At 45.4% G+C, this 22596-nt stretch overlaps 2 protein-coding genes across 13 annotated transcripts in view; both read right to left on the reverse strand.

The window, feature by feature from the left end:
• The window catches only part of Pitpnm2 (phosphatidylinositol transfer protein membrane associated 2), a 137118-nt gene extending 129251 nt beyond the window's left edge, over positions 1–7867 (reverse strand). For 4 of the 8 annotated variants that reach the window (XM_076922873.1, XM_076922876.1, XM_076922877.1 and 1 more), the window contains exon 1: positions 7501–7860. The gene's annotated coding sequence lies outside the window, so the exon portion shown is untranslated. Of the gene's footprint in view, positions 1–7500 lie in introns of all 8 variants that reach the window. The other 4 variants (XR_013107062.1, XM_076922880.1, XM_076922878.1 and 1 more) reach the window with 3 other exon arrangements.
• Positions 7868–13039: 5172 nt separating this feature from the next.
• Mphosph9 (M-phase phosphoprotein 9) overlaps positions 13040–22596 on the reverse strand; it is a 64299-nt gene continuing 54742 nt past the window's right edge. For 4 of the 5 annotated variants that reach the window (XM_076922890.1, XM_076922891.1, XM_076922888.1 and 1 more), the window contains 6 exons: positions 20971–21117; positions 19929–20049; positions 19006–19106; positions 18018–18265; positions 17026–17094; positions 13040–13289 (listed from right to left, as the gene is read on the reverse strand). In XM_076922890.1, coding sequence (XP_076779005.1) covers positions 13188–13289; positions 17026–17094; positions 18018–18265; positions 19006–19106; positions 19929–20049; positions 20971–21117 — 788 coding nt within the window. In that variant the 3' untranslated portion in view covers positions 13040–13187. Of the gene's footprint in view, positions 13290–17025; positions 17095–18017; positions 18266–19005; positions 19107–19928; positions 20050–20970; positions 21118–22596 lie in introns of those variants that run through there. The other variant, XM_076922892.1, reaches the window with a different exon arrangement.

Raw genomic sequence — 22596 nt, forward strand, 5'->3', positions numbered from 1 at the left:
AAGACTTAAATGCTTTTTTTCAGTGTGATTACCCAAGTGAGAAAAAGTCTAATTGCAAAAAATGTTTGCTTTTTCTTCATCATTGGGAAAAAAAAAAAAAAAAAAAAAAAAAAAAAAGCAAGTAAAGAGTCAGTTCTTACAAAGTGTCAAGAAAAGCAATTATGACCTTGGGCAGAGGAAAGGAAGTGTGTGCTCCTTCTCAGGAGAGATAAGCATGGTCTGACCATGGGGCAGCCCTACCCCTGGGCCAAGGGGAGCTGTTCCTCTGTCCAATACTCACTTCTGACAGGACACTCATGTTCCCTTGAGTCCTCCTCAGGAGTAATAGGACTTGACACCTAATCCTAGGAGGAAACAGTAGAGAAGAGGAACAGCCTGGGCAGACCCAGGCAAGAAAGGTCCTTGCCAGGAGCCACTCTTAAAGCAAGCCCTGGGGCGGGGTGGGGGGAGCTGGAGTGAACTAGAGCCCTGGGGGTTAGGAACAGAAGTGATCTGGAGACCCATGAAGTCTTAATAGGAGTCCGCAGAATCTTTGGGAAGATTCTGTTGTGAACCTGAGCTGTAGAAGCCCTAGCTTGGCCTGAACACCTCCTTGGGAAAACCACTCCTTTAGGAGGATGAAAACCTGCCCTTGGCAGCTTGTAACAAGGGCAGGTGCTGGGCTACTGTTATCCCATGAGAGCACCTGGTCCCTCTCTGCTTTTGGAGAAGGGGCATAGGCCCTGTCCAACAGAAAGTGGGGCTTTCTGGAAGAAGCTACAAGAAAGAGAAGGGCAGACAGGTCTCCTTTCTTCAGCATCTATGAAAACAAACACACATGAGACTCTGCCACCAGCCAGGTCCTGAACTCCTAACCTTCATTCACCAAGCACAGGCTATGTAGCAGCAAGGTTCCCTGAGATGGACAGATATCCAGGATGTCAGGGCCACCATTACTGGGGGACTGCATACTTGCAAATGCATCTAGTCGCTAAGACCTACTTCTCAGACTGGAGAGATGTCTCAGAAGACCTGGGTTAGATTCTTAACAACTGTGTCCTGACGTAGAAACTTGAGGGTTCTTTGGAAAGTCAGTTGGATGGTGTTTTGCTAGGGCAAACACATGAAAGAACGTTTCATTAAAGTGGACACAGAAGTGAAAGGTTAAGGCAGACTCCTGAAGGAATGTTTCAATGAAGCAGACACAGGAGAGAGGATGTTCTGCTAAAACACATGAAAGGAGACATGATGAAGGATTCTTTGCTAATGACAGGTCTGCCTTACATTGCATACTTGAGCTGCATTTGTCAGGACTCCACAGAGAGAAACACACCAAAAAACTTCTGGTGGTGTGCTACAGTTTGTTGCCGCTTCCAAGAACCCATGCTGAACCAAGACACATGCAGAGACAAGACCCATACTGAGACAAGACACATGCCGGGGCAAGAGCCATACTGAAATAAGACACGTAGAGGGCATGCAATGTTTAAAGGGTATAAATAGGATTCCAGGGAGTGAGAGAGAGGCAGAGCTTGGCTTGCTGGCACAGCTCGCTGTGCAAGGCTTGTGGGTCTCTCGTCTTCGCTGATCTTCGCTTCCCTGAGAGAGGCAGGGCCAAGAACTTCTGGTGTTCCTGTTGCTCCCCCCTGCTAACTTGGGCTGAGGCTGAGGCCTGGCTGTCCTACTAGGTCTTGTCACCACTGTTGCTAACCAAACTGGACTGCTGATGTATCTGTGAGGTGTTTACAAGTGGACGGAGCTGCCGCTGCCTGCTAATCTGTGAACGGAACTGTTGATTTCCATTCAACACAGATGGGAATTGCTCCAAAGAATCTTTCTAAACAGGTTCACTTCTCCCGTATCCTTTCTTTTCCACTACCTCTTGTGGGTGGTGGGTTACAAGAAAGGTTAAAGCATTTAAGAACCATCATTAAAAATAAGTTAAAAAAAAAAAATTAAAGCTACAGTGTCCTGTTGGCTCAAAACTACCTGTAACTCTGCTCCCAATGCCTTCTTTTGGCCTCCTCAGGCACAGCACACATGTGGCATATGTTCACACAGACAAACACACATAAACATGAGTGAAAATGTCTTTTTTAAAGAGAAAGATCTACTTGTAACTCCTAATCAAGGCTCTGAACGTCTTCAAGGTCATTCACAAACTCCTGCAGATGGCAAATGTGGCTTGCCTGATGTGCAGGTTTCCCACTGAGGAGGAGCAAGGTGACAGTCCACTGTCTGTTCCTGCTCTCATACTATAAGCAAGTGCCCTTCTGTGGTTGGTTCGGTGACACATTGTTTTGCATGTCCATGAGTTTTGTTAATTTTTATTGTTCAGAATGCCCCCAGCACAGTGTTGAAGCCCTGTCTGAAGTCCTTGAGCATAGGTTACAACTTGCAAAGAAAACACATGTCAGATGAGCTCCTTCAGGCCTGGGCTGCAGCGAGGTGAACGTCAGTGAACCAGTAATCTATCTTAAGCAAGATATTTTCTAATAGAAATGCACATTTAATAGGTTACGTGTCCATTCATTGATGAAAAGGTCATGAACAGATGCTCCCAGAAACCTAACCCTTTATTCTCCTAAGCAAAGGCTCAGTGTCCCCCAGTTTAGGGTCCAGTGTGACTTTGGACAACAAAAGTACTTTGACTAGGACGACTCAACTGTCCAGGTAACCACGATGCATGGTGGATTTTGCTCTTACAACAGTGTTCATTCACCCTATGAGGTCAGCTGCTTCCATGCCTGCAGGTGGCCAGAACATCCAACAGTGAGAGCTTCGGCCTGGAGTTCAGAATCAGCCTCTGAGTCTCCCGTGCTGTACTGTACCCATGATTCCTTGTTCTCTCTCCACAATACAGAGATGGGGTGCCAGAGGAAAGCTGTGTGGAGCAGGCACAACTTCAGGAAGGAGCAGGTGCTGTGGCACTAATTCGTCAATGTTGTCATTTCCCCAAGGTTGTAGCTTGTGGCTGTGATTGTTACCGGATCCCTGCCTGCGGCTGGTTACCTTCCATTTTGTCCTCTGGCAAGGGCAACTGTGGCTATGAGTAATTTCAGCGAACGCCGCCAGCCTTGCCCCACCTCACAGCTCTGTGTCCACACCATAAAGGTTTAGCAGAGAGAGGTCTGTCCCAGTGTTTGCTGGGCTGGGCCTAAGGAAGTCAGCACCTTATACTCACTAGGAGACTAAATGCTGCCACCAGCCTACTCAAAGGCATTAAGAAGACTCACTGGCAAACAGGGACCTTGGCTCTAGGAATGGTAGTGTGGCCCTGGGACATCCTTGCCTCTCATTCCTAACAGCAGTCCCCAACCCACCTCCAGCATTGTCAGACGAGATCCCCACCAGCCTAACCCATCAGGTTAGAGCAGTTTCCCACTCCCTGGCTCAGAAACCCTGCTCTGATGGGGCCACAGTAACTTCCATAGCATTTAAACAACGCTTTATATATGTCTTTATCATTGCTATGGCTGGTCAAAATTCCATCTAACCACCATTCTCTCCATTCCCTGTCCCACCACATACATTTCCTATTAGAATGGAATGAATTCTTTAAACTATAAGCCAAAATAAAGCTTTTATCTCTCAAAAAACAACCCTTCTCCAAATACAACCCTCCTGGGAAGTCATCCCTTCGGGACTTTCTTCAAACCACGCTGTGAGTCCAAGTAAGCATCAAGTGAAACGTTGTTCACCATATCTAATTCTCTTCTGTCCACTGCTGTGGAGAAACTCATCGTGACAGCTCACATAGAATGTATAGATCATGCAGGTGCAACAACTCATACCTTTAACCCCAGCATGTGGTAGGCTGGGGCAAGAGGACCTGAGTTTAATTCCCAGAGCCCATATAAAAAGCCAAGCAGTGACGTATGCTTGTAATGCCAGCACTGGGGAGGCAGAGACAGTGGGAATCTCCAGGGCTCACTAGACCAGCCAATCCAGCCTACTCTGCACGTCTCTAGTCAATAAGACACCTTTTCTCAAAATACAAGGTAGAAAGCACCCGAGAAGTAACAACTGAGACCCACTGATCTCCACATGCAATGCACACACACATACATCCATATGCCCACATGAACACATACATGAAAACTAAGACTACAAATAAAAAGATTGACACAGGCAGGCAGGCAGTAAAGTAGAAATAAATGTGCAGACTCTAAGATGTAATTGCCACATGGGATGAATCTGCTATTGTATGATGAGTATGCAGAATGCCAATGAGGAAAATGATCATCAGTAGGAAAACCCAAACCAGTGTGGTATTAAGGCAGAAAGAGGTGGTATAGATCCCAGCAGAGTCTGACCAAATCAGATGATCTCTCTACCTCTCAGTTTCCTCCTCTGGAAAAAATGGGAGGTTGAGAGACAATAGCAGGTACTGTGTGCAGTGTGTGTGTGTGTGTGTGTGTGTGTGTGTGTGTGTGTGTGTGTGTATGTGTGTGTGTGTGTGTGTGCACGCGTGCACATGTGCCATGTACACACTGTAGCTCAGAGGACATAAACAATCCACCGCTGCCTTACCCACTTTCCTTCTTGTTATTACAGAAAAAGCAGCCTAGTTTCCCAGGGAAGACAAAGTGTGCCTGTCCCTAAATTCTAAAAAAAAAAAAAAAAAAGCAAACAAACAAACAAACAAACAAAAAACCCCACCAGGACTGGAGAGATGGCTCAGCAATTAAGGCACTGGCTTCTCTTCCAGAGGACCCAGCTTCAATTCCCAGCACCCACAAGACGGTTCACAACACTCTAACTCCAGTTCCAGGGAATCCAACACTCTTCTGGCCTCTGTGGGCACTAAGCATACATATGGTGTACAGATATGCCTGCAGGCAAAACACCCATACATGCAACGTAATTTAAATAAACCTTTAAAAAGGAACCACAAACATTATTTTCCATATGGAACATTGTAAGGAGCTGTCAACAGATGGGTTGACCTAAGATGAGGTTTTAAAACAAATCAGATCAGAATCTCTCCTGGCTCTATTTGAAAACATCCCTGGGTATCCAATAAAGGTTTAATAACCATCAATCACATGACCTGAGGAGAAGCTGTGTAAAGACCACCTAGCTGTTGGGGGCCTAGAGGCAGAGGGGCAAAGTTACTATTGAGTAGTTTTGGGGTGACTGTGTGCAAAGGATTGATTGATCTCTCCTGTGCAGAGCTGAGATATGATCTGCAGGTACCTGATGCTCCCTTGGGGTAGTCTTCCTGGTCACCAACATCAGCCTCTCCGCCGGTGGCAAATGGCAGTGCCTGGGAGCCTATCCTTGCCCTCCCATGCAGGAGCACATAGTTTCTGGGCTCTTCCCAAGGCAGCAAGACAACGATCTTGAAGCAACAGATGCTCTCTCTGCTAATCTCTACAAATAACTGTACATACTTCATTACTGGCTCTTCTTAAAGATTAAGCTGGGAAGCCTCAACCGGATGGGCTGTTTAGGAAATCTGCCTGGTAGTAAAACAGACCTCTGGATTGGGAGGAAGGCAGCGCGAGAGAGAAGGGGCCAATGTGAACTGTAACAAAGGAGGGATCTTGGTTGTCTCTCACACTGTCTAGACAATGTTTCCCTAAGTGCCTACTGGGTGTGACGCATGGGGACAGAAGAATAGGATTTAGCCCTGACCATCTGTGAAGTTACCATCTAGCAGGAAGGCATGTGGAAACAGAAGCCTTCTTTCACCTGGTAACTCCAGATAAGGCCAGCTCAAAGATGGAGGGAAGGGATCAGCCTCCTCTAGTCAAGGCCAGGGAAGACAGACTAGCTCAGTGTCCTTCAGGAAAGAGGTGAAAAGGCACAAGGAGACTTGGAAAGGCTCAAGGGAACCTGGAGGGCTGGAACTTCAGAGTGTGACAAATGACATATCAGAAGGGAAACGACTGGAATTAAACAGGGATAAATAAACATGGAGTTTTTCATTCTACAAGAAACGACCAAAGCAAGAAAAGCCTTCAACTCTTTAACTCACACACCAAGTTTAGGGAAAGGCAAGCATGGAATCCACACCTCTGGACTCTTCAACTCCCATTCTCTCAACCCTGAGCCTCTCAAGTATTCACAGGCAGAGAAGGGAAGGGTAAAGCTAGCTGCTCAGGCAACATTCACAACCTGGAGAACCGACCTACCTACCGACCTACCTACCACCAGGCCCTGGTCATCTCCACAGCAGGGAATGTGCTGTCCCGGTCATTTGGCAAAGTCACTCCCTCTGAGAGCAGCCCTTCCAAGTCACTGTGTTTCTCTGCAGTGGGAGTGGTCTGGGCATCTATTCCAACCCCAGAACACAGTTTCTTTACAAGAGAAAAGAATTTGACCACAGCAGTCCAGGAACCAAACAAGGAAAGGTCAGAAAGGCCAGTGTCGGAAGAAATTCTGCTCCTGTGGATGCAGGGCTGCACACAGTGGGGCTGACCGCATGTGAATCAAACTCCACCTGGGAGCATCTGAGCCAGCCTTGGAGATAAGCTAGGCACAAAAGTATCTATAAGGCAGGCATCGATAAGAGCCACCGTGATAAAAGTGCTGTAGGGGGTTCAAAGCAGAAACAGGAGCCCAGGGCTGGGTGCGACAGCCATCCATTTACTTCTTGAGGGAGGGGCTATCCTATCAGTTGGGGTGACTCTCAGATGGGGCAGAGGTGAGAAACTGGCAGTAGACAAAGGATGATGCTTATGGTCTCTTGAAGAATCTCGAGTTTTGGAAGGCAGGCTGGCCTAAGAGTTTCCGAGATACAGAGGGGAAGAAAGGGAGAAAGCCCGGGATTTCAAGGCAGACGCAAGAAGGCTACTTTAAAGGGGCATAAAGCTAGAGGCCTTGCCTTCAAATGGCATTTGTACAGAATTTTTACTTAGGCTGGGCATTTAGGATGGAGGAGACGGTAATTGTATACATTGGGGGAAGGGGGCATTTAAGTTTCCCTCTGGCTGCCCCCCCCCAATCGGCCAAGGAAAGAATGTGGGGGGTCAGTGGAAGAGGAAGTCCCCACCCTGCCCGACCTTAAGAATCTAGGATCTCTCAGTACATCTGGAAAGGGAGCTTTGGGATGGAAAGGGGCCACACCCCATCCTTAAGCCACAATGCCCACCCAGTCTGGCAAGACTGCAGGGATGTCCTGCTGTATGGATGCAGGAGAAACCCAGACCATGGCTCTGCCCTGCAATTCCTGCCAGCTCCAGAGAGTGGGGGTCTCCTGGGACAAGCCCTGCACTGCAAACACACCTGCCCCTTGACCTGCTGTTACACTTGTCTCTGGGGGAGGGGAGAAGGGGGTCCTCCACAACCGAGGAATTTAGGAATCAGCAGTAATAGTCCGAACAGGGAGGGGATGGTCACTAAGCGATACCCGGGGCGGGGATCCCGCGCGTCACACGGTTCTCCCACGCGGCGTCCCGAGGGCCCCACAGCGGGACAGCAGGCCGCGCGCACGGTTGCCCGGCACTGCGGGCTCCCCGTCCCCGGAAGGGCCGCTGTCCTCCCGCCCGTCCGCCCTCCCGCCTGCTCACTCACCCGCTCGGCGGGCCGCGCTCCGGGCTCCTCGGCTGCCTCCTCTCACGCCGCGTCCCGGGCAGCGCGGGCCCTACAGCCCCGGCCCGGCCGGCTGCACCCCGTGGACCCGCGCGCCCCTGCCGCCAGCTGGCCCCGGGCGAGCGTCCGGACGGCGGCGGGCATGCTCCGGGTCGGCGGCGCACGTGCTGGCGCGCGACTCGGGCCGCCGGCCTCTGTGGCCTCTGTGAGCGCGGGCTGAGGGGGACGCGGGCCGGGCCGGCTGGAGCGCTCTGAGCCGCGGCGCCGCCGCTCCCCGACGCGCCTCAGCGGCCGCTGCCTCCCGCGCGCGCCGGCCCGGCTCGCATTCCCTCAGTCGCGGCGGCGGCGGCGGGCGGCGGCGGGCGGCGCCTCCTCAGGCCGCGCGGGGGAGCGGCGGGGGCGCGTCGCGGAGGAGCCGGGCCGCCGCCTGCGCCGGAAGAGCCGCTCCGAATCTGGCCCCGCACCGCCGAGCCCGCGCGCGGGAGGGACCCGGGAGCTGGCCGCTTCGGGAGCTGGGGTTGTTTTTGATTAAACTCCTCAGGAGACAGACGACACACTTAGGGAACAAGGAGTGGCGAAAGCCACAGGGCGCTGGGAATACTGGGGCAGGCCCCGCGCTGGGTCCTGGTGGAAACCCGAGGTCTTTGCCTACTGCCGTCGAGTCCTTTGCACGGGACTCCGGGCGGGAAAAAGTAAAAAAAAACAAAAACGCCTCTTGACCATCAGCAGAGGGAGTAGTGGCCGTCTGACAGGGTGTACAGTTCAGGTCCCCACCTCCCGGGGAGCAAGATCAGGTCCAGAAAACACTTCATCTTGATGCTTCTCTCCCATAGGACGCTCTGGTTGCCACATTAAAAGACCAAGAGACTCACAGAAAAAGCTAAGGGTGTTTTTTTGTGGGTTGCACAACCCTGGTTGTGAACTAAGAAGAGCAAACCTAACTCCTAGTGATGATTACCATATGGACAAGAGAGACAAGCCCGCTTTGTCACTGGACACTGCCAACAAGACAGTATCCAGACAAAGCCAGGGAGTGGAGAACCACACCAGGTGTTCATGTCCTCGGGCACAGTGGAGACTGCAAAGGCTGGGAAAGGCAGTTTACAGAACGTGATGTCTGTTCACACCCAGGCAAGTGAAGATGTTCATTAAATACTCCGACTGTGAAGTCACCACAAGGTGCCCTAAGGTGCATTTAGAAACACTGATATAGAGACAAACACCTCTAGATTGAGGCTCTGTGCTACTGGTTGCTTGGAATTTACTTCCTGTATTAATTTTAGTATTCTCGTGACTATCAGCCAAACCATGCAGCCCCTGGGACTTGAAGACCATCACTAAAATCCAGCTCTCACAGACAGTATGAATAAACTCCCGGATACCACAAAAGTTTATATCCACAAATATTTATTGAGTGCCTAAATGCAAGATGGAAGATGGTATGGTCCCTGCTCTCATGGAGCTTACAACTTCATTACTCCAGTATTTGATCAGATTTTTTAAAAAACACCACAACAAGCACTTGTCCATCAGCAGCACTATATGAAACAATAACTGGTTTTCACATTATGGGTCACTGTTACAGTTCAAGTGTACAATGTATTTAAAACAGAATTATCCTCGAAATCTGTAGTCATAGTGAAGGCATGGTAGGTAATGATCAGCAGATGCAAAGTTATGGCTTGGTTCCTCATGTATCTGAGGTCTCTTGTGAAATAAAGGGCAAACCAGATAGAGGGGGAAAAGCTTTTAATGAGGTCCTAAGAACACTGGACAAGCTTAACAAGGTATGAAACTTCTATATTGCTCTTGGCAGGGCAGGAAATAATTTCTGGCAAAATCTGTGCAGTATCAGGGGTTTAATCAGACTTGCAACATATAAAAGTATGCATGATCCAATAATGAATGTGACTTCCAAAGGTCCCCGCCTGTCACTCACTTTTTTAAGGTTCTTAAAAACTTGCAACGCAAAGTTGCGTGTTTAAAATTAATAAAACCTGCTCTTGGGACATGTGAAACTTAAGATGATGAGGATGTATGGGTTTACTACATATTGGGGTACAGGGTTCAAAAGACAAGCAGCATCTGCAAAGCACCCAGCTTTTCTAGGTTAAAAGGGTAACACCAGTCATGTTTATAAGTCCATATGTATGTCTTAACACTCAGTGGCGGGCACCTCTTGCAGGTGGTCCATGCTTTTAGAGGTCTAATCATGGAACTTTTGAAGGAAGTTACTTTAGTTAAGTCAACAAGAAACTATAATGGAAAGAAGCCAGTATTTATACTCAATAAATCCCATTTATCCATTAAGAACAAAATGCTTTCTGAATTTGATGGGTTAACTTTTTATAATTTTCAGTCAGCCAATAAATAACATACCAAAGAAATTCATTTAAAATCCAAGAAAACCCTTGATTTTATCAAAGAGCAAAGACAACATAGACCACCTAACACAAGTGATAACCCAATGTAGCAACTGTACAAAATCATCAACTTTAAAGAGAAATCACTGGGTTGGGAATAGAGCTCAGGGGTAGAGCTGTCTAGAATGTGCAAGTTCCTAGTATGCCTTTTAAAAAAATGAGACTAGAAGCCGGGCGGTGGTGGCGCACGCCTTTAATCCCAGCACTTGGGAGGCAGAGGCAGGCGGATTTCTGAGTTCGAGGCCAGCCTGGTCTACCCAGTGAGTTCCAGGACAGCCAAAGGCTATACAGAGAAACCCTGTCTCGAAAAACCAAAAAAAAAAAAAAAAAAAAAAAAAAAAAAAATGAGACTAGAAAGATGGTTTAGTGGTTGAGAGCACTGACTACTCTTCCAGAGGACCTGGGTTCAAGTCCCAGCACCCACGTGGCAGCTCACACCTGCCTGTAACTCCAGTTCCAGGAGAATCTTGATACCCTCACACAGATAATACATGCAGGCAAAACACCAATGCACATAAAAATAAATAAATTTTTAAAAAATCACAATCTCAACATCCCAGTAACTGATTAATTGGAATCATGCCATTTGGTGCACACTTACTTCACACTGGCCTATCTGTACTGAAAGGCATCTCCTATCCTTTGGTCTTTACACTGAGGAAAGCAGGCCTGAGCCAGGGTGTGGCCTGGGTCTGTCTGGCTCCAAACTTCCCTTCTCTATCAGCAGTGCGGTTAGCTATAGCTAATGCTTCACCTGGAGCCATCCCTTATAGCTCCTACAAACGGGCTTTGTGAGAAGGGAGGGGCAGATCGCCACAGCTGGAAAGTTTACTTTCTATGTACATGTTAAAAGGCACTTCCCAAAAGCTGCAGGCTCACTGAGATTTTTTTTTTCTAATACTAGCTGCAGTACATCCCAGCACAGAAACAGGTTGCCTCTCTTGGGTAACAGATGCTCTTTAAAACTGCTACCCTGCCCACTTTTAGGCTGAGTTGCTTTTTAGTTGAGTGTTCATAAGATATGCATTACTCAGGGGAGAGGCAGCCGCAAGAATTTTCCTTGGTATCTTTTCTTTATAGCTATGAAGAAGAAAAGAATAAAATTTCTTTTTCAAATAAGTAATTGATAGTTTAAATCTATTACACACTTCAAAAACCAAAGCATATGCTTTCTGAGAAGCACAGAAGATGTTTTGATGGCGCTTAATGCCTTTTTTGGAATAAGCCAATTATAGGCACCTAAGAAGATAACTCCTTGGCAAGATAAAGCTAGTGGCAATTTCTTCTTCTTAAGGATGCAGTTGACTACACAATGAAAGGAGGGAACAATGAGACACACTCGAGAGCACTGTTAGCTTGTTCAGGCAGTCTTGTCAGTGCCAGGGCACGTGCCCTCACACACGAGGCAAGCACTCTACCACCGCGTGTACGGTACTCTCAGCTTGTTAGTTCTGCATGTCACATGGAAGGACATATTAAAAAATAGACTATCCCTTTATAAGCTCTAGTCACAAGCTATACAGAAGCTTGCTTAAAATGAACCTTTTTTTACTGTAACATAATTTTTAAAAGGCTGAAAGAAAAATGAAGAATAAAGGCACTTGCTTCTAGTGGTAAGAAATCCTGATTAAGTAAGTCTTCACTGGTTACTGAACATGAGCTCAAAGATTAGGTATTATCCCAAGGGTCCCCTCCTGCCTGAGAGTCCCAAGTTGAACAGGACATAAGCCTATCGCCAGGTGAAGCTTTAGTGAAAAAATGCTCAAAGACCACCTGAAATCCTTCTGAGACATATACACTGCAATGGAGTTGCCCTTAAAGAACGCCTTGGTTCACTGTTAAGTACTCATCATGGAGAAAGAACTCAGAGGCAAACCAAAATCAAAAGCCTGAGCCCTGGCCCTGGAAATCAACTGTGAGAGCTAAGACGAGTGTGTCTGCAGATAGATTCTGAGCACAAATACGTGGGTGCTGGGTTCGGACTGGTCACCAGAAAGTGAGTGGGTGAGCAGCCCAGACATCACCAACAGTCCCAACACAGACAGGATACTTGCTGCTCCTAGATCAGAACAGCTTCTCCTGCCCACACACTGCTCTTAGAGAGAGTTAGGGAATGCCACCCAGGTGATGGCTACAGTCTGCTGCAAGGCCCCGGGAAGCACACCAGCTCTATCTGAACACACCCCCTGCCCATTATCAGGCAGAGCAGAGTGCTCTTGAGTGCAAACCAATGGTTCTTACAGCAGCTACTATGGAAGTATTTTCCTCTTTGGCAAGGGTGGGATGGCAGGTCAGGTAAGGTTAAGACGGTGAAATGTTTTGATGATTACTTTGGGAACTAAAGCTTTATGCTTAATGGAAACTGGAGCTACCCTGAAAACAGTCCAAGGTGCGCCACAACGTAAAGCATGGATGACAGGCAGAACACTCCGGCTGCTGCCACTTCCCACCTCTAAACAAAAAGATTTTAGAGAAGTAAGTGATACTCACATAGTTTTTAAACTCTCCAGCACTCAAGGACTACTAATTTTTTTTTACCATTGACTTACTGTGGTGGGAAAGGATGTGAATGAGCCACAGTGTATATGTAGAGGTCAGAAGACAACTTGTGGGAGTCATTTCTCTCTTTCTAACCTGTGGGTCCTGGACCTCAAACTGGTCTTCAGGCTTGGCGGCAAGTGCTTTTCCCGGCTAAGCCTTCTTGCCGGCGCAAATCTACTATTCACGTCAAGGCATGTGTTTCACATAGGAATTGTGTTATCAATTCTTAAAAACTTCTACAGATCCTAAATATATGAACTCTACTATAATATTTTAAATATCTAGCATGTTAGTCTATCCTTATGGAAGCTGCTAAGCATTTATTTTAAAAATGAATTATATTTACAATGTAGAACAAGTTTATAAAACCAGTGTGCAAAGTTCAGTGTAAAAGGATAATACTATTTCTTTAGAAACAAGCTGCCTCCCCAGTTACACTTCCTTCTTGCTGATAGAAACTGGAGACATATGCTATTTAAAAATAATGCTTTTTAAATAGTAAAATATACAGGAGGTTCCTGAGCATAACAAAAATATCTTGAAAATATGTGGCCATTTTAAGTATAAAATAGCAGGTGTAAGAATAGCATGATTGTAAAACTACTGTCTGAAGGCTTATAAACAGTAGAAAAGAGCTTGCCTTTCCAAGTGCATAACTGTACATTAGTGCAAACAAAAATGTCTCAAGTTTAATGGCTACCAGTCTCAAAGATTTGCAGAGCTGCGTAAAACATGAAACTTCTTGAGGGTCATTCGAACTGAACCCAGTTCACGATTGATCTTTTCCAAACGATCTTCCAAGGCCTCCTAGGTAAAAGTAATAGAAAAGGTTTAATGAGAATCCCCATCAAATGCTCTGACAGACCTTTAGGTAACAGCACGAGAACAAGTGCACACAGGAAAATGGCAGAGGTTACTTTCTACACAGATCGTCTTATGGATTGTTTAGTTTAGTTTTGTTTTGTTTTGTTGAGACAGGGCTTCTCTGCACAGCCTGGCTGTCCTAGAACTAGCTCTGTAGACCAGGCTGGCCTCAAAAATCAGAGATCCACCTGCCTCTGCCTCCAAAATGGTGAAATAAAAGTCATGCACCGTTACTACCCAGGGATTGGCTTCTCAAATAAACAGGACAATTTAAGTATCCTCTGTTTACATGGCGCTCTTGCCAGATGGGAATTCTGCACAGCAGTGCAGCCATAAGAGTGGGTGACAAACCTGAGACAGTCTGTGCAGACCCTAAACGTGCTCTCCACCAGCCATCAGAGAAGTGGATACAGCTATAGCCACGGACACACATTCCAAATAAGCTAACAACCACTTCTCCCTTTAAAACATTATCAGAGACTTCGGAAAAAGGGATTTAACAATTAATTAATGATGAAGAATTGCAGCTAATGATACCTGGAATATATATTTACCATTCTAGATAATATATTCCATATGGACTCAAATGATATCCTGAAATAAAGCTTGTTATGTTTAACAATTTTAATAAAACGATTGAATGTTGGCTTTAAAACACTAAGACAGGTGACCAATGGGATGGACCATCCTCTTCTGCCCTGTGTCTCTTGCATATGTGCACATCCTTTTTAGAAGGGGAAAACCTAATATGGAAGGTTTCAAATATTGCTTCCTTTGAACTTTCTTGGCATGTTATAAAGTGTCTTCTGACAACATCCTCCTAAATTAATGTTCAATATTCCTTTGCAAGTAACACATTTAACCAGGAATCTTTCCGTAGAAGTTTAGGTCGCTTCTAATTTTGGACACTATAAATAAGGCTACAGTACATTGCTTAAACATATCTCATTGCAGTATCTATAAATACTGTCTTTGCGATCACTAGCAGACAGGAAAAAAAGCACTCTGGTTCAAAGAAAGGCAGATTTCTGCATTCCAGGAAGCCTGTGATGATTTGTACTTGCATTTTCTATAGTCAATGAATTGCTTTGAAAAACAAAATAAAATACCTGATAATTGGACGTGTGGTGTACATGCTTATAATTCCAGAACTAGTGAAGTAGAGGCAGGACGCTGAGGAATTCAAAGCCAGCCTAGGATCCTATCTCAAAGAAACCAAAAACCAAACCTACTAATGTAATTAGGGAGGAAAAAAAAAAAAAGACCTTGAAAAATTGTATCAGCAGGTTATTTTATATTTCTCTCTTTTTATTAACAGAAGTCTCTGTAGGGAATGAAGAGATGGCTCAGTAGTCAAGAGGACTTCCTGCTCTTGCAGAGGACCCAGGTTTGATTCCCAGTACCCACGTGTTGGTTCATGACAGGTTGTAACTCCAATTCCAGGGGGTATGTGCCCTCTTCTGGCCTCCTTGAGCACCAGGCACACATGTAGGGTACAGACATACATGCAGGAGAAACACCCATACACATAATTAACTAATTTTTAAAAATAATAAAGCCAGGCGTGGTGGCACATACCTTTAGTCCTTACACTCCAGAAGCAGAGGCACTAGACCACATTTATGCATCACCACATCCAGTTGTATGTGTGTGTATGTGTGTGTGTGTGTGTGTGTGTGTGTGTATGTGTGTGTATGTGTGTGTATGTGTGTATGTGTGTGTGTGTGTGTGTATGTGTGTGTATGTGTGTGTGTGTTGCTTAGGATGGTGTCTTTACATGGTAGACAAATAACCAACCTGCTATATCTCCAACCCGTCTTATTTTTTGAGACAGGGTCTTACAGCCTAGGCTGGCTTCCAAATTAGGACCCCACTGCCTCAGCCTGCTGAGCAGAGGGATGACATACGATGAGCAGCCATCACTGTTTCAGTGTGATTCTTAAGAACAGGCTGAGTGTCTTTATCAGTGGTGCTGGAAATAAAGCATGTCCTTGCACGCTGCACGAGTAACTACCACAGCGCTGTTCTAGTGAGGCGGGACACCACTCCCTGGGCCCAGCTCTACCCTTTCCCTTACACACATTCTCAATCCCTTTCTTGCTAGCACTTTCTCAGTGACATGACATACATGAAGAGAATTTAACGACTTTTCAGATGTCTTGTAAGAACAGAACACTGATGTTCGTTACGGAGAACACACTAAGGATGTCATGAGTTAGAAGTGAAGAAACACCACATTTCCCTCTGCTTTCCTAGCAAAGTGGCACGAGTTTCCTATGTTAAATTTATGAACCATTCAATAAAATGATGGCGAGAGGGCTCAGCAGGTGAAGACTGCTGCCATCACCCTCACAGCCTGAGCTTTGTCCCTGGGATCCAAGGAAAGGTGCAAAGAGAGAACCAGCACCACAAACTTTACATCTGCATATGTGTCATGATATATGAATGACCCCCCAACATCACACACACACACACACACACACACACACACACACACACACGTAAAATCAATTTTAAAAATTAAATTTCATGAATGTGCGGATGCTCTGGCTGGTTAAGCATGTGTCCCCTTCCTCTCCCACTGCTCTATGTGCAGTCCTTCCAAAGCTGTACATTTGCTCAAAGAGGACAGACAACCTTCCCCACATGGAGTAGGACCGGTCTTCTATCAAGGCTATATGAGTAGCTGAGTTTCCCATCAGGACCCTCAAACAAGCTCTCAAAAGCAACTCATTAGCTAGAGAGATGGCTCGAGGGTAAGAGCAATGCCATGTGGGTGCTGGCAATTGAACTGAGCTCACAGACACCAGGCACTGATATAGTGCACATATAAACACACAGGCAAACTCATCACATAAACTGACCATCTGCTCCTGAGTATGGAATCACAGCTCTCTAGCTGTCTTTCCAAACATGACCGTCATTCCGTTTGTGAAGCACAAATGTTTTCAGGGCTTGCTAGATAGAGAGGGTCAGAAGTCATTGACAGAGGGTGGCGGAGGAAGACAAGCAATCAGACAAGGAGGCAGCACTTACTCAGCAATGTAATATCTGTTGGGCTGAGGGGAACTCGCTAGCATGCCTAAGGCCCTGGGTTTTGTTACCAGTGTCTTACTGAGCAAACAACAAAAGGTATGCTATTGGCTTCCATGAACAAACACCATTTTTTACATCTAAAGGCAAAAATTACTTTTGTTCCTGACAGCAAATGTAGCTATGGAATAACTATAACTATCAAATACTGACTACAAAGGGTAGCAGCTTTCATTGCTGCATTAGTAGCTGTGGTGGTGTGAACAAGATGGTTTCCATAGGCTCATACATTTGAATACTTGGTCTCCAGTTGGTGGAACTGTTTGGAAAGGATTAGGAGGCGTGGCTTTGATGGAGGAGGCGTGGCCTTGTTGGAGGTAGCGGCACAAAACTGTGACAGCTTCCTGCTATCCTCACTGTGCTATCAGCTGCTGTTTCAGCCATGCAACTTTCACTTAGCCTTCACAAGACTCTAACCCTATGGAACTGTAAGCCAAAATAAACTATCCCTTCTGTAAGCTGCACTGGTCGTGGTGGTGTAGCACAGCACTAGAAAAGAAACTACCACAGTGGGCATGCTGTAAGACTCTCTTTGGAGCACTGCCTCATAGCCACCTCTAATGCAGCTCACACTAAGCTGTCTCACCTGATTTAGTCGTGTTTGTAAAGTGATTCTTCCTCCAGGAGAAGGCATTCGGCTTAGTGCTGCCTCAATCTGTCAACAAGAGAAATTGTTCAATAAAAACAAAAGAATTCTAATTACTGGCAGTGAGCTTTCCTAGACAGACAGGAAAGAAAATTTCAGCTTAGCATTTTTTTGTCCATTTTGACTTAAGTTGCCTCAGTAGTGTGGCTTAAGGGCACTTCTAGTGCAGTCTGATACCCCCATTGTACTATATACACAAGGCAAATTCCCCATGATAGGTCTGACACAATGCTATCCTTTGTGGTGGTTTGAATAAGAATGGTTCCCATAGGCTCACATGTCTGAATGCTTAGTCATCAGGGATGAGGAGGTGTGGCCTTGATGAAGGAGAGGAAGTGTTAATAGTAGGGTGGGCTTTGAGGTTTCAAAATCCCATTATAGATGGTGGGTCACAACCATCTATAATGGAATCTGATGCCCTCTTCTGGCACACAGGTGTACATACAGCTAGAGCTACATAAAAATAAATACATATACATAAAAATAAATAAATCTAAAAAAAAAAATGCCTATACCAAGGCCAGAGCAGCTCCCCTTGCTGCATGCCAGGATGATAATGGTCAACGACACATCTGAACCCATAAGCCAGCCCCAATTAAATGCTTTCTTTTTATAAGAGTTGCCTTGGTCATTGTGTCTCTTCACAGCAAATAGAACAGTGACTAGGGCATTCTTATTTTTTACTTTTTTTCGGCTAGCGGTTTGTGTTCGTGTGTTTGGTTTGCTGCTTCTTTTGGAGACAGGGTCTCACAATGCAGCCCAAGCTGATTTGCATGCGACTTGTGATCTTTCTGCCTCGGCCTCTCAAGAGCTAAGGCACACGCATGTATCACCATGCTCAGCTTAGTAATTACCTTCTAACTATTCCCTAGACATCAGCATTAGGTTCAGAAAAACAATTAAGTATTTTAAAATATATTCATTTGTTTTACCTGGTCTTTTTCTTTTGTAAGTTCATCAAAAAATCGCTCCGTTTCAGCTAGGGTCCTAATTTTGGCTGTATATTCAAAATCATTATCCTGTGGTGTTGCTGATACCGGCTTCCACTGCTCAAGGCTAAGTGATTTACTCTTCTCCCAGGCTTGTCTTGCGGACACGCTCTTCAATCCAGTTGGTGAGTGTTCAGGACACGAGCTAGGGTTAACGGGGTCATCACTGTTTTTTTCTGAATACTTGTTTTCTGTCAGAAAAGAAAGGAATTTCTTATGTTTTTTTATTAATTTTTCTAATAGACTGAATACACATTAAATATCCAGCACAACCTCACTTCCTGAAAGGGACTGCTTTAAGGCCTAAACCATAATGAACAGAGAAGCATCTTTTCTTTCTTCCCCTCCTAGTTTCTTGAGACAGGGTCTCATGCTAATCTAGGCTACCCTGGAACTCATTAAGTAGCCCAAAATGGCCCTGAAATCATAGTAATTCTCCTGTTGCAGGCACGAGAGCTGGGATAAAAGATGTGAACCACCACCACCACCCCCCAACTGAAGAATATGCACTCTGTGCTTTATTACTCGGGAATTCTAAAGACTTACCCTTGGCTTAATAATTTTTCAACGTCTCTTAATAACTTCAAACAAACCTTATGTAAATATAACTCAGTTTAAGAAAAATTTAAGAACACTGATTTATCACATTTGGGAGACACGCCCTAAACCGTTAAACACTTAACATTGTTATAGAAAGTGACTTCATATATCTTATAGATTTATTTCAGTGACACTGTAAAGAGGGGAGCTGTATAGAATTGTCTGGTAGTGACAATCAGCACCTCACACCTCAGCTTCCCAACCTGCCCATGAACACAGCAAGCACACACTGAATGCTCAGGTATAGACCATCTTCAGAGACTTACACAGACACCAGACTTTGGGAAACAAATGCCTCCAGCTGTAACTAGCAATTTTTAGGAAAAGGTACCTTCCGAGTCATCCGGAAGAAACTGGAGCTGTCTCCTGGGATTGGTTGGTTGTAACGTGGACACAGGAACAGTATCTAAATCATCCAAAAGGATATCAAATCTAGTGAATGAAGCAAGTTACTCGTGAGAAAACGGTGGCGTGAGTCTTCCTATCTCTCTAGAAGCTGAGCTGGTACCCTGTGAACTCAGTTACATGTTTTCTTAAAAGAAAGCTAGTCCTATGACTTCCAAAGCTGAACCTGAATCTGGCTTTCCCGACACAAAGTTCTACTCCTACGTCAGAAACTTAAAGCACCGGCTGCTGTCCATCCTCTGTCCTCCATGACAAGCATATGGAACATCAGGGCAGGCAGAAGCACCAGCATGCTCAGGAGCTGGAAACAAGGCTCCCTGTGCTTAGGCCATGCGTCTAGAATCCAGTGGTCAAGTCCTTCCCAGTTCATCACTCACACCCACTCTCTGGCGCCAAAATGTCCCTATGTCACTCTCCTCCTCAGGAGCACAGAGCAGCTCTTCTACATAAACTCCGCTGAGGTGCTTAGGATCCAGCAATAGCAAGTTTCCATAGTTAAAAACAATCTTCACACATTACAATACTTGATTTTCCACATGATACTCACATAGAGGACCTAAAGCCACAGGATGCCACTGACAACTGAACAGTCAGCAACAGCTGGAGCCATACTGATGGCTCAGAATCATCACTGGGATCAGGGAGATGGCTCAGTAGGTAAAGGTACCTGCCCCTAAACCTGATGTCCTGAGTTCAATACCCAAAACCCACATGATGGGAGGAGAGAACCAGCTCAATGGTTGTCCTCTGATGTACACAAATCCACACAATCACACTCATGCACGCTCACACACATCAATAAAATGTTTTTAAAATGTATTTTTAATTCTATGACTTTACAGAACTCACCGAACTGGACTGCTTTCATTTTTGCTAAGGAGATGACTGAATCCTGGGGACAGGTTTTCTTTAGGGGACCGTTTAGGACTATAAGCCACAGTCACTGGTGTTAACATAATCTCTCTTTTTGCTAAAGAAGGAAAGCAAAGAAAATGCAATTTTTCATTTGTGTTATGTTGGCAGAACTTATTCCTAATTTTACAAATATTGGACTTCCACAGAAAAACTTGATAGTATTGCAGAGGACACAAAGTGAAAATCAAACAACCCGTAACTCTAATGTCTAGAGGTAACCCCTGCTGATGTGTTAGCATACCAGACTATATAGTCTCAGCGCTCTGGCTCAAAACTGGTTTTTCAAGATTTTAGAAGTCGAGTGGAAATAAGACAGAAACACCAGTGCAGTAGAGATTGTTCCTGGTACACAGGAAAGATACACTTCCCTGAGGGGGGTGGGAACACAGACACTGAGGACATGGAAAGTCAATGCTTAAGCTTTAGAGCAAGCTGGGAACCATGGGGAAGAAAAGCTACAGACACCAGGTAAGGGGCAGATATGTAAAAAGAATCTTCTCTGACCTCCATAAACTGTCTCAATTAGTGCTTACCAGCTATTGATGTGATCCAAATTCTCAAAAGTTTTTGGCTTTTCTGAACCAACTTCTTTTTCTATGATACTCAGGACCCCATCCATGCTAGTCCAGGGCTCCTCCACTGAGCTACATCCCAAGCCCTTTTAACATTTGCTTTTAAAGACAGGGCTTGCTAAGTTGAAGGCTAGCCTTGAACTCACTTGGTAGCTCAGGGAGGCCTTGAACCTTAATCCTTAGCCTCCCAGGCAGCTGGGATGACAGATGTCTATTACAGGCCTGGCAGATAATGAGGTTTCTTAGGTTATGATAGTATCTGTATGCCCAGACAATTTCATTCTCTGGCTGTGTTCAGGGATCCCATCCATGCTCAGCATACACTTTGAGGCTGACAGCATAGTGAAACAGTAACAATACACAGGAGGCCACTCTCCCTAGCTCAAGGCACACACATGTCTTACTTGGAGTGTTGGCTTTCCGGTTGGAAGGTGGGAGAGATGATGACCTTTGTGAAGCCGAACTCTGTCTCTTTGGTCTCTGCTGGGCACATTTCTCTGGGGAACGGCCTGTATTGACTGAAGACTCAGTTTGCCGAGGATTCACTGATTCTGCATCAGAAAAACACATATATATATATGCCAGACCTGGTTTCCACCATCTGCTTTCCACAGCTGTCAGAGAACAAGGTCCTCCACAGAGTGCATGCTCTGCTCAAAGCACTGCTATCCAGGCTGCAATAATGATTTGCAAATGCACTGCGTTATGATGATAAAATACTTCAGAAGGAGTTTATAATGAATGCATCCTGGCTTCCTGTTGCAACTGGCATTCAAGGTGCGCGCTCACAGAGAGTTTGTTTTTAGGAAGCAGATTCCTAATGTGTTTACTAGGAGATGCTGCTGCTGTGGGATGTAGCGCCCAGAGCCGAGGGTGTGCCTGGCAGGTCTGAGAAGTACAGAGAGCAAAAGAGACAGGCCTGGTGAGGGGAGCCTGGCGCTGGGGAGGTAGAGGCAAGAGATCAGAAGTGCAGGTTACCCCTCAGCAACATAGTGAGTTCCAGGCTAGTGTGGGCTCCATGAGATCTTGTCTCAAATAGGAAGAGGGATGGAGAACAGAGAGAAAAAGATGGAGGGTGGAAAGACAGAAATGGAGAGAGGAGAGAGAGTACTACTGACCCACACATATGGGGGAAAGCACACCTTGAAAGATATTCCTCTTCCTCTCTATAGATACTCAATAATCATGAAAAAGAAATTTTAAAAATCTGTTTTTCTATATTTTTTGAACACTCCAGATTCTGCCACCTCAGCCTCCAAGTGCTGGAAAAATAGGCATGTATTTCTACTGCCCATCTTATTCGTTTTATTAATATAAAATGACTGCCACCATTTTCCAACATGTGCAAGAAAGACACACAGATGGAGACACACTTACTCAGTAGTCCAGGCAGGGTGTGATTTCGATCCTCCTATATAGCACACAGAACTGGATTATATGCCTGTGCGCGGCCCAGCTCATGAAGACATTATTATTATTATTATTATTATTATTATTATTATTATTATTATTATTATATGTAGGTGTGTATGTCAGCATCTGGGTATGTGCACATGACTGCAGGTGCCTACAGTTGGTTGTAAGCCACCATGTCAGTGCTGGGAACTGAATTCAGGTCCTCTGCAAGAACAAGTGCTGTTAACTACTGAGTCATCTCAGTGTAGGCCTCTTAAATAATCAGAACATGATATGCAGCTTGCTTTATATAAAAGGTATGTGCTATGCTAGATCAATGATAAATTATCATTAAGGGTCAGTTACCTATGAAATGAGGCTGGAGCAATGTCATAAATTAGGACTTCATTTCATTATCTGAGAATCTTATTTTTTGAGGCAGGTTTTCACTATGTGGCTCTGACAGACATGGCACATATTATGTATACTAGGCTGGCCTCAAACTCCTGCCTCTGGCTCGAAAGTGCTGGGGTTAAAGGCATGCAGTGCCATGCTTGGTTGAAAATCTAATATTAAAGCATATAATATAAATTAAAGATGAGAACAGATACCTTTTTCTTTCTTTCAACATCAAA

Source organism: Arvicanthis niloticus, chromosome 24, assembly GCF_011762505.2.
Source record: "Arvicanthis niloticus isolate mArvNil1 chromosome 24, mArvNil1.pat.X, whole genome shotgun sequence".
NCBI classification, from domain to species: Eukaryota; Metazoa; Chordata; class Mammalia; order Rodentia; family Muridae; genus Arvicanthis; species Arvicanthis niloticus.